Raw genomic sequence first — 11,886 nt, 5'->3', positions numbered from 1 at the left:
CCCTTTCCCTTTCGACACTGCTGGGAGGATCTGACAGTCATTAACAACTCAGGTAAACAGAAGCTTAAGGATGCCATCCCCAACACACTCCACTTTTGGAGCAAAAGAAGATAAAAGGTCACTTCCAGGGCGAGGTCTCAGGGGACGAGGGAACTGCATCTCACTGTCCTGGTGCAATGTTCCACTGGTGGGACTTGAAATTTAATCGGTTTTCTGGTTAAGGATCTCTACATCTGATGTCAACACGAGGAAAGCCAAGAATTCGACCCAGGAAGCCTAGTCCTAGAGCGGCACGATTGCGGCACCCCGCTGAGGCCTATAAAAGTATTTCTCTAGAGTAAACCTCCCACCACTGCCTGGGCTATTTGGCAACACAGAGGCCTCCACTTCTAGGGGCGGAGCCTAGGAAGGGGCGGGGCTTAGCGTGAGGATGCTTTGCGACTCAGGTTCTGCCGGCGTCGCTCCCAACGTCCTCGGCCCACTCCTGCGCAAACCACTCCACGTGAGGACCTGAAGATTCACACGCGCAAAGCCAAGCCCAGCAGCTCCCCTAGAAGCCAGGACCGAGAGGGGCCCCCTGAGCTCCGGAGTTTCGAACCGCGTTGCCTAGTCTTGAACCACAGAGACCTGGCCCACCTCACCTGTCAACCAGGAGTCACTGCCTGCAGGACCGACTCCACCTCGCTCTTTGCCTGGCCCAGGGAGCGCCGCCCGCGCCGCCATTGAGATGATGGGCAGCCGGCCCCGCAGCCCCAGCGCCTCCCCTGCGGACCGGTGGGGACCGCATCCTGGAGGACCGAGCCCTGCCAAGCGCCGCGAACGGAGGAGCCCGCGGGGCCCGAGTCCAGGTATAAGGCGGCGCCCAGCTTGGACAACCTGACCTGGCTCCCGACCGCGGACACGCTCATCTTCGTGGTGGTCCTGCCCGCCGGCTGTGCCCTGCACGTGCCCCTGGACGACGTCGACGTGGTGCTGGAGCCCGAGCCACGTCCGTGAGGCAAGTGTCTCTCGGAGATCGCATCCTCATGCTGGTCCCTAAGGCCCTGGTGGGCTCGGGCATTGAACACCCCTTGGGACAGGGCCTGGAACTTGGCGCTTAACTGAGCGCTCCCGGGGAATACCTTGCCCTGGAGCAGTGATTCTTCTGCGCAGCTGTCCCAGAGATCTCCTGCCAAGAAGAGGCCAAAGAGAAGGATGCGGACACGGACGCTGAGTTCCTGCCACCTGGGATGGATGCCACAGCCGGCTCCGTTGCTGGGCTCCGCCCTTCCGCTGGAAGTGTGCCTGGCTTCGACCTCTTGGGCATAGTCTCAGAGGTGTCCCCTTGGACCCCCAACCCCAGTCCAGAGAGACGCTCTCCTCACCACGACGACAACCTGGACTTGCACCTTCTGGAGCCCTTCCCCGACTCACCGCTCCAACCTCTACCTCCCTCTCCAAGTCCAGGTCCTCACCAGCGTCCCCAACGCCCTCATGGTCCTCCACGCAAGACCCGGAAATGCCTATTCCCTGAATCAACTGCCTCCCACAATTCCTGGCCAACTCAACGGGGACCAGGATAGTCTTCTGATACTGGCTCTGTGTGCACTGCACACACCGTAAGAATCACAGGAACAGATGCTTATTGGATGCAGGCTGCACTGCAGAATTCTGATCAGTGGCTGACTAAAACACCTGAAAGGAAGCTCACCCGGGCAAAGAAAAGCCTCTTGAAATACAGTGTGCTTTCTGACAGCCAGACTGCTCCTTAGGTTTTCTCTAGGGAGGTCACTCTTAAGCAGCTCTACCCGCCTCCACCTCCCAGTTTGCTTCAAACTTTTCTCTAAAAAGCCATCATTTCCCAGGCACCCTACCACTGCCCCTTCCACTCCTTTTCTGTTCGATAGAGTACTTGCTAAATTTCTTTTGTCTACACAGTTTTGTCCCTAGTGTCCGTGATAGTTTGACTACCCTCTGCCCATTGTGAACTTTTCTGGATGTTTTTCCCTCCTGAGATGAGTCATGCTCTAAATAATGGACTGTATTTTGGAAAAATAATAATTATATTTGAAATTTTATGTCTCCTTTTTGCTAAGGCTGGGGCAAGTCGATGGAAATCTTTTGCAGGCTTCCTTGTTCTTTGAACAAACTAGATCATCTACACATTGTGTTAGGACTAAATCGCAAGGGAAAGTTAGATCTTTTAACTCTTGATCGACAACCAGGGAAAAATAGAAGGGGGCTCCAGGGTACTCCAGGGGCATGACTGTCCAGGTATGTTGTTGTCCTCTGCAGGTAAAAGCAAAATCGTATTGACTGTCTTGGTCTAGAGGCACACGAAAAAAAGGCAGAGCAAAGATTCATTAGAGTGAAGCAAGTGGCTTCATGTGGAATTGATGACAGGATGGTATTTGGGTTAATTTCTGTCAGATAGTGAGGTATACATATTTTGTCGATGGCCTTAAGGTCTTGAACAAATGAAAATCCTTGTCTGTTTGGCTTCATTTCTTGCTGGATGAGAGTGTACAAAGGCAGTGCATGGGAAGACCTTTGTAGAAGGCATTCAACTCTACATTTGAGCTCTTCTTTTGGCATCAAAGGATATTGTGGGAAGTTTGGGTAACAACTTGGTAGAATGTATCTGAACTTTAATAAGTTCTGCTCCCATTATTTTACCTGTTTTTCTTTTTTCCCATTATTTTTTTCTATATCAGGGGAGTATCTAGCCAATAGAGGGTCAGATACGGTGTCAAAATCTGGGGTATTTATCAGACAGAGTGGGAATGCAAAGATATACTCAGAACAGACTCAATTGGCTATGAACAGAGAGGTCCTCTGAAAACTCCACAAATATTCCCTCTGGTGAGCTTATAATATAACAATTCTCTGTGTAAAGTCAAGTTTCTACCCTGTTAGATTGGCAGGTGTGTTGTCACAGAGCAGGAAGGAATGTTTCCAGTCAAAGGGCTCAAGGGTTACATATAAAGGCTGGGAGACAGGGAAAATCTGTGCATTATTTGAAATCCTGATCACGTGTGTGGGACGTTTACGCCAAGGAAGAGGCTGAGCAAAGGTGGCAGAGTTTATTACAGAAAGAGTAGCAGTTGTATTGAAGGACTTACACTACCAAGTTTCAAATCTTACTCAAAAGATACAATAATCAAGACAGTGTGCTATTGGCACATGAGTAGTCATACAACAGGTCAATGGAATAGAATTATGAGTCAGAAACAAACCTTTACATTGATGGTCAATTTAGTTCTGACAAAAGTGCCAAAACAATTAAATGTAAAAGGCATAGACTTTTTAACAATTGAATCATCACATTCAAAAACAACCTTAAACTATTAGTTCACACCATACCCACACACAGAACCACAGATTGGATCAAAGACCTAGATGTAAAAACTAAAACTATTAATTTCTTAAAAAAAAAGGGGGGTGGAAATCTTTATGACCTTGGTTGGGCAGAAGTTTCTTAGATACAACACCAAATTTACCATCCTTTTTTTTTTTTTTTTTTGCAGTACGCGGGCCTCGGTTGTGGCCTCTCCCGTTGTGGAGCACAGGCTCTGGACACGCAGACTCAGTGGCCATGGCTCACGGACGCAGCCGCTCCGCGGCATGTGGGATCCTCCCAGACCGGGGCACGAACCCGTGTCCCCTGCATCGGCAGGTGGACTCTCAACCACTGTGCCACCAGGGAAGCCCCTACAACCCATTTTTTAAAATTGGTATTTTGAGAGTCAACAAAATTTTAAACACATGCACATCAAAAGTCATTAAAAAATAAAAATTTTTAAAATACACCTAAAACTAATATAATGTTATATGTCAATTATATCTCAATGAAACAATGGAGGAAAGTCCATACAATGGGAGAAAATATGTGCAATCACATATCAGATAAAGGACTTGTATCCAGAATAAATAAAGAACCTTTACAGCTCAAAAATAAGGCAAATGAAAGAATTTTTAAATGGACAAAAGATTTGAATAGATATTTAACCATAAAAGATACACAACATAGGTTTAGCTAATACACTCATGAGAGGATATTCAATGTCATTAGTCATTAGAGAAATGCAAGTTAAAGCCACGATGACATACCAAAACACACTCACGAGAATGGCTATCACAAAAGACAGACAATACCAAGTGCTAGTGAGAATGAGGAAAGAGGGAAACCCACATGCATTGCTCATGAGAACGTCAAACTGTACAGCCATTTTGGAAAACCATTCCATGGGTTTACTTTTAAGTGGAACATAAACTTGCCATTTGACCCAAGAATTCCATTCCTTGGAATCTGTGCAAGAGACCTGAAAACATATGTCCCCTCAAAGACATGTATAGGAGTGTTCATAGCAGCATTACTTATAATAACCCCCAAATGGAAATAATCCAAATGTCCAAATAGTCATGAATGTATGGAAATGCAAATGTGGTATTTCCATACAAGAGATACTACTCCTCAAGTAAAATGAAAGAACAACATATACAACATGCTACAGCATGGATAAACCATGGATAACAGCTGCTACAACAGGAATAAACTACCAAAACATTATATTAACTGAAACAAGCCAGATGCAAAAGACTACACATTGAATGATTCATTTCTATGAAATATCCAGTAAAAAGGCAAATTTATATATAGAGAGGCAATCAGCGATTACCTTGGTCTGGGGTTTTGAGAAAGGATTTAATGCAAATAGGCATAAGGGAACTTTCTGAGGTAATGAAGATGTTCTAAAACTGGCTGTGGTGATGATTACCCAACTCCATAACTTTACTAATAAGCATTAAATTGAAAAAAGAAAAATTAACATCACCTGTAAGGAACAAATGGATATGATGTGTCTCCAGAGAAAGACACAGGATCACTTATTAGTATTCAAGGCAAAAATATTTATATAATTTTACTCTTATCATGAGGAAACATCAGAGAATCTCAAATTGAGGAACACTAAGAGATAACTACCTATAATTTTCAAAAATATTAATGGCTTGAAAAACAACAGAAGGCTAAGGAACTATCCCAGAAAAAAATTTAACTAAGGAGACACGACACCTGAAAGAAATGCATGATCCTGACCTGCATCTCATAGGCAAAAAAAAAAAAAAAAAGAAAAAAGAAAAAAGAAAAAAAGGGGGGTGGTTAATTGGATGAAAGTAGACCAAAGGTACAAACTTCCACTTATAGGATAAATAAATACAAGGGATGTAATGTATAGCACACTAACTATAATTAGCACTGCTGTATGTTATACATTAAGGTTAAGAGAATAAATCTAAAGAGTTCTCATCACAAGAAAACATTTTTTTTTCTATTTCTTTAATTTTGTACCCATACGAGATGAGGGACTTTAACTAAACTTATTGTGGTAATCATTTCATGATGTATGTAAGTCAAATCATTATTCTGTACACCTTAAACAAACAGTGCTGTATGTCAATTATATCTCAAAGCTGGAAGGAAAAATAAAAGCAAATTTAAAATTTTAAAAAAGATACAGAGATAGAGATATATAAAAAAGGATATTGTTAATATAATTGACAAAATTGGAAAATGGACTCTGGATTAAAACATGGCAGCAATATTAAAATTTTTAAAAACATCTTTATTGGGGTATAATTGCTTTACAATGGTGTGTTAGTTTCTGCTTTATAACAAAGTGAATCAGTTATACATATACATATGTTCCCATATCTCTTCCCTCTTGCGTCTCGCTGCCTCCCATCCCCCCTACCCCCCCCCTCCAGGCAGTCACAAAGCACCGAGCCGGTATCCCTGTGCCATGCAGCTGCTTCCCACTAGCTATCTACCTTACGTTTGTTAGTGTATATATATCCATGCCTCTCTCTCGCCCTGTCACAGCTCACCCTTCCCCCTCCCCATATCCTCAAGTCCATTCTCCAGTAGGTCTGTGTCTTTATTCCTGTCTTACCCCTAGGTTCTTCATGACATTTTTTTCCTTAAATTCCATATATATGTGTTAGCATACGGTATTTGTCTTTTTCTTTCTGACTTACTTCACTCTGTATGACAGACTCTAGGTCTATCCACCTCATTACAAATAGCTCAATTTCATTTCTTTTTATGGCTGAGTAATATTCCATTGTATATATGTGCCACATCTTCTTTATCCATTCATCCGACGATGGGCACTTAGGTTGTTTCCATCTCTGGGCTATTGTAAATAGAGCTGCAATGAACATTTTGGTACATGAGTCTTTTTGAATTTTGGTTTCCTCAGGGTATATGCCCAGTAGTGGGATTGCTGGGTCATGTGGTAGTTCTATTTGTATTTTTTTAAGGAACCTCCATACTGTTGTCCATAGTGGCTGAACCAATTCACATTCCCACCAGCAGTGCAAGAGTGTTCCCTTTTCTCCACACCCTCTCCAGCATTTATTGTTTCTAGATTTTTTGAGGATGGCCATTCTGACCGCTGTGAGATGATATCTCATTGTAGTTTTGATTTGCATTTCTCTAATGATTAATGATGTTGAGCATTCTTTCATGTGTTTGTTGGCAGTCTGTATATCTTCTTTGGAGAAATGTCTATTTAGGTCTTCTGCCCACTTTTGGATTGGGCTGTTTGTTTTGATGATATTAAGCTGCATGGGTTGTTTGTAAATTTTGGAGATTAATCCCTTGTCGGTCAAAAGCGGCCATTATATCATATTAACGATTGGCCCCTGAAAAGGAAAAATGGAAAAAAATCTGGTTGTACCTTTCACTCAGATAATCTGTGGTGCTCTCAAGAGAGATACTAGCTGGAACCAAGTGATTTCAAATGTATATAACTAATTTCTGCAAGAAACTACTCATAATGATATAGACAAATGGGTTACTATCTTAAATCAGCATTTAGGAACAGGGCAAGGTTGCCCACTCTCACCACTCTTATTCAACTTAGTTTTGGAAGTTTTAGCCACAGCAATCAGAGAAGAAAAGGAAATAAAAGGAATCCAAATCGGAAAAGAAGAAGTAAAGCTGTCACTGTTTGCAGATGACATGATACTATACATAGAGAATCCTAAAGATGCTACCAGAAAACTACTAGAGCTAATCAATGAATTTGGTAAAGTAGCAGGATACAAAATTAATGCACAGAAATCTCTGGCATTCCTATACACTAATGATGAAAAATCTGAAAGTGAAATCAAGAAAACACTCCCATTTACCATTGCAACAAAAAGAATAAAATATCTAGGAATAAACCGACCTAAGGAGACAAAAGACTTGTATGCAGAAAATTATAAGACACTGATGAAAGAAATTGAAGATGATACAAATACATGGAGAGATATACCATGTTCTTGGATTGGAAGAATCAGCATTGTGAAAATGACTCTACTACCCAAAGCAATCTACAGATTCAATGCAATCCCTATCAAACTACCACTGGCATTTTTCACAGAACTAGAACAAAAAAATTCACAATTTATATGGAAACACGAAAGACCCCGAATAGCCAAAGCAATCTTGAGAATGCAAAACGGAGCTGGAGGAATCAGGCTCCCTGACTTCAGACTATACTACAAAGCTACAGTAATCAAGACAGTATGGTACTGGCACCAAAACAGAAAGATAGATCAATGGAACAGGGTAGAAAGTCCAGAGATAAACCCACGCACATATGGACACCTTATCTTTGATAAAGGTGGCAGGAATATACAGTGGAGAAAGAACAGCGTCTTCAATAAGCGGTGCTGGGAAAACTGGACAGGTACATGTAAAAGTATGAGATTAGATCACTCCCTAACACCATACACAAAAATAAGCTCAAAATGGATTAAAGACCTAAATGTAAGGCCAGAAACTATCAAACTCTTAGAGGAAAACATAGGCAGAACACTCTATGACATAAATCACAGCAAGATCCTTCTTGACCCATCTCCTAGAGTAATGGAGATAAAAACAAAAATAAACAAATGGGACCTAATGAAACTTCAAAGCTTTTGCACAGCAAAGGAAACCATAAACAAGACCAAAAGACAACCCTCAGAATGGGAGAAAATATTTGCAAATGAATCAACTGACAAAGGATTAATCTCTAAAATTTACAGGCAGCTCATGCAGCTCAATAACAAAAAAATAAACAACCCAATCCAAAAATGGGCAGAAGACCTAAATAGACATTTCTCCAAAGAAGATATACAGACTGCCAACAAACACATGAAAGAATGCTCAACATCATTAATCATTAGAGAAATGCAAATCAAAACTACAATGAGATATCATCTCACACCAGTCAGAATGGCCATCATCAAAAAATCTAGAAACAATAAATGCTGGAGAGGGTGTGGAGAAAAGGGAACACTCTTGCACTGCTGGTGGGAATGTGAATTGGTTCAGCCACTATGGAGAACAGTATGGAGGTTCCTTAAAAAACTACAAATAGAACTACCATATGACCCAGCAATCCCACTACTAGGTATATACCCTGAGGAAACCAGAATTCAGAAAGAGTCATGTACCAAAATGTTCATTGCAGCTCTATTTACAATAGCCCGGAGATGGAAACAACCTAAGTGCCCGTCGTCGGATGAATGGATAAAGAAGATGTGGCACATATATACAATGGAATATTACTCAGCCATAAAAAGAAACGAAATTGAGCTATTTGTAATGAGGTGGATAGATCTAGAGTCTGTCATACAGAGTGAAGTAAGTCAGAAAGAGAAGGACAAATACCGTATGCTAACACATATATATGGAATTTAAGAAAAAAAAATGTTATGAAGAACCTAGGGGTAAAACAGGAATAAAGACAGAGACCTACTGGAGAACAGACTTGAGGATATGGGGAGGGGGAAGGGTGAGGTGTGTTAGGGCGAGAGAGAGACATGGACATATATATACTAACAAACGTAAGGTAGATAGCCAGTGGGAAGCAGCCGCATGGCACAGGGAAACCGGCTCGGTTCTTTGTGGCTGCCTGGAGGGGTGGGATAGGGAGGGTGGGAGGGAGGGAGACGAAGAGGGAAGAGATATGGGAACATATGTATATGTATAACTGATTCACTTTGTTATAAAGCAGAAACTAACACACCATTGTAAAGCAATTATACCCCAATAAAGATGTTAAGAAAAAAAAAAAGGAAAAAAATCAGCATTAGTGGGGAAACCATTTTTAAACACCCAACTCATTAAAGCAGCATCAAAAATAATAAAATACTTAGGAATAAACTTTATCAAGGAGGCAACAGACTATTATGTATTCTTGGCGCCCTTGCTGAAGATCAATTGACTGTAAATGTATGGGTTTATTGCTGAACTATCTATTCTCTTCCTTTCATCTATATACGTGTTTTTATGCCAGTACCATACTGTTCTTTTTTTCTTAACATCTTTATTGGGGTATAATTGCTTTACAATGGTGTGTTAGTTTCTGCTTTATAACAAAGTGAATCAGTTATACATATACATATGTTCCCATATCTCTTCCCTCTTCGTCTCCCTCCCTCCCACCCTCCCTATCCCACCCCTCCAGGCAGTCGCAAAGCACCGAGCCGGTATCCCTGTGCCATGCGGCTGCTTCCCACTGGCTATCTATCTTACGTTTGTTAGTATATATATATATGTCCATGTGTCCCTCTCGCCCTATCATAGCTCACCCTTCCCCCTCCCTATATCCGCAAGTCCGTTCTCCATACTGTTTTGATTTCTGTAGATATTTAATATATTTTTAAATCAGAAAATTGTAATGCCTCCAGCTTTGTGTTTGCTCAAGATTGCTTTGGTTATTTGGGGTCTTTTGTGGCTTCATAGGAATTTTAGGATTGCTTTTTCTATTTCTATAAAGGATGTCATTGAGATATTGATAAGGATGGCATTGAATCTGTAGATCACTTTGGGCCATATGGATATTTTAACAATATTAATTTTTTCAATCCATTAACATAGGATACCTTTCCATTTATCTGTGTTCTTTAATTTCCTTCATCAATGTTTTATAATTTTCAGTGGACAAGTCTTTCACCTCTTTGGTTAAGTTTACTCCTAAGTATTTTATTTTTTGTTTCTACTGTAAATGGGATTGTTTTCTTAATTTCCTTTCAGATACTGTGTAATTTGTATATAGAAATGCCACTGGTTTTTGTATGTTGATTTTGCATCCTGCAACTTTAATGAATTTGTTTATTAGTGCTATCAGTTTTGTTGTTGCTGAGTCTTTAGTGTTTTCTACCCGTATGGTCATATACAGGTAGAGATAATTTTACTTCTTTCCAATTTGCATAAACTTTACTTCTTTTTCTAGTTTGATTGCTCTGGTTAGAACTTCCAGTACTATGTTGAATAGAAGTGGTGAAGGTGGTCATTCTTGTTTGTGTGGGATCTTTGAAGAAAAGCTTTCAGTTTTCCTCCATTGTCTATGATGTTAGCTGTGGGCTTTTCATATACAATCTTTATTGCAATGAAGTAAGTTTCTTCTGTATGCATTATGTTGAGATTTTTAAAATCATGAATGGATGTTTAACTTTTTCAAATTCTTTTCTGCATTTATTGAGATGGTTCTATGGTTTTTAACTTTCATTCTGTTAACATGATATATCACACTGATTGATTTGGATATGTTGAACTATCTTTGCATCCCAGGGATAAATCGCACTAGTCATGGTATATAATCCTTTGAATGTGTTGTTGAAGTTGATTTGCTAGTATTTTATTGAGGATCTTTGCATCTATGTCCATCAGGGATATTGGCATGTTATTTTCTTTTCTTGTGGTGTCTTTGTCTGGCCTTGGTATCAGGGTGATGCTAGTCTCATAGGTTAGTTTGAAAGTGTTCCCTCATCTTCTGTTTTTTGAAAGAGTCTGAGAAGGATTGGTGATAATTCTTTGAATGTTCAGTAGAATTCACATGTGAAGCCATCTACACCTGGGCTTTTCTTTGTTCGGAGGTTTTGATTACTGATTCATTCTCCTTATTTGTTATTGGTCTGTTCAGGCCTTTGATTTCTTCTCGATTCAGTTTTGTTGTGCTGCATGTTTCTAGGAATTTATTAATTTTTTCTAGGTTATGCAAGTTGTTGGTGTATAATAGTTCATAATAGACCCCTAAGATTCTTTTTTGTTTGTAAGGTATCTATTGTAATATCTCCTCTTTCATTTATGATTTTATTTATCTGAGTCTTCTCTCTTTTTTCTTAGTCAAGCCCAGGGTTTGTTGATTTTATCTTTTGAGAAAACAACTGAGTATTGTTGATTTTTTATTTGTTTTTCTATTCTCGATTTGATTTATTTTTGCTCTAACCTTTATTATTTCCTTCCTTCTTCTAAAATTGGGCTTTGTTCTTTTTTCTAGTTCGTTAGGTGTAAAGTTAGGATGATTTCTTTGAGATCTTTTTTCTTTTTGATGCAGGCGTTTGTCACTATAAACTTCTCTCAGTACCACTCTTGGTGCATTTCATGATTTGGTATGCTGTGTTTTTGTTCTCATTGGTCCTGAGATAAGTTAAAACTTACTTTTTGATTTCCTCTTTGAATCAACGGTTATTTAAGATGGTTAAATTTTGTTTTGATGTATTTGTAAATTTTCCCATTTTTTCTTATTGTTATTGATTTCTAGTTTCAATCCATTGTGGTTGAAGAGAAACTTGGAATGATTTTAGTCTTAAGTTTGTTAAGACTTGTTTTGCAACTTAAACTGTGATCTATCCCAGAGAATGTTCCATGTGTGCTTGAGAAGGATATATATTCTTCTGCTGTTGGGTGGAAAGTTCTTTATATGTCTGTTAGGTCCATTTGGTATATAGTGTTGTTCATTTATGCTATTTTCTTATTAATTTTCTGACTGGGTGGTCTATGCATTATAGAGTGAGATATTGAAGTCTCCTAATATTTATAGATACATTTTGGCTTATGGTTACCATGGAGTTTGCACTGAACAT

The 11,886-nt window shown here is 40.0% G+C and overlaps 1 protein-coding gene across 1 annotated transcript; it reads left to right on the top strand.

Annotated features, from left to right (window-relative positions):
• Positions 1-730: 730 nt before the first annotated feature.
• On the top strand, positions 731-1,100 carry LOC103070055 (proline-rich protein 23B-like). Its single transcript, XM_082931177.1, is given in 3 exon segments — positions 731-812; positions 815-985; positions 988-1,100. Coding segments are annotated over 3 exon segments (366 nt in total).
• The last annotated feature ends 10,786 nt before the right edge of the window (positions 1,101-11,886 follow it).

This window comes from Lipotes vexillifer, unplaced genomic scaffold, assembly GCF_000442215.2.
Source record: "Lipotes vexillifer unplaced genomic scaffold, Lipotes_vexillifer_v1.1 scaffold40, whole genome shotgun sequence".
Lineage (NCBI taxonomy): Eukaryota > Metazoa > Chordata > Mammalia > Artiodactyla > Lipotidae > Lipotes > Lipotes vexillifer.
Note: the sequence above shows the minus strand (reverse complement) of the source record. Positions and strands in the feature narration are given on the sequence as shown.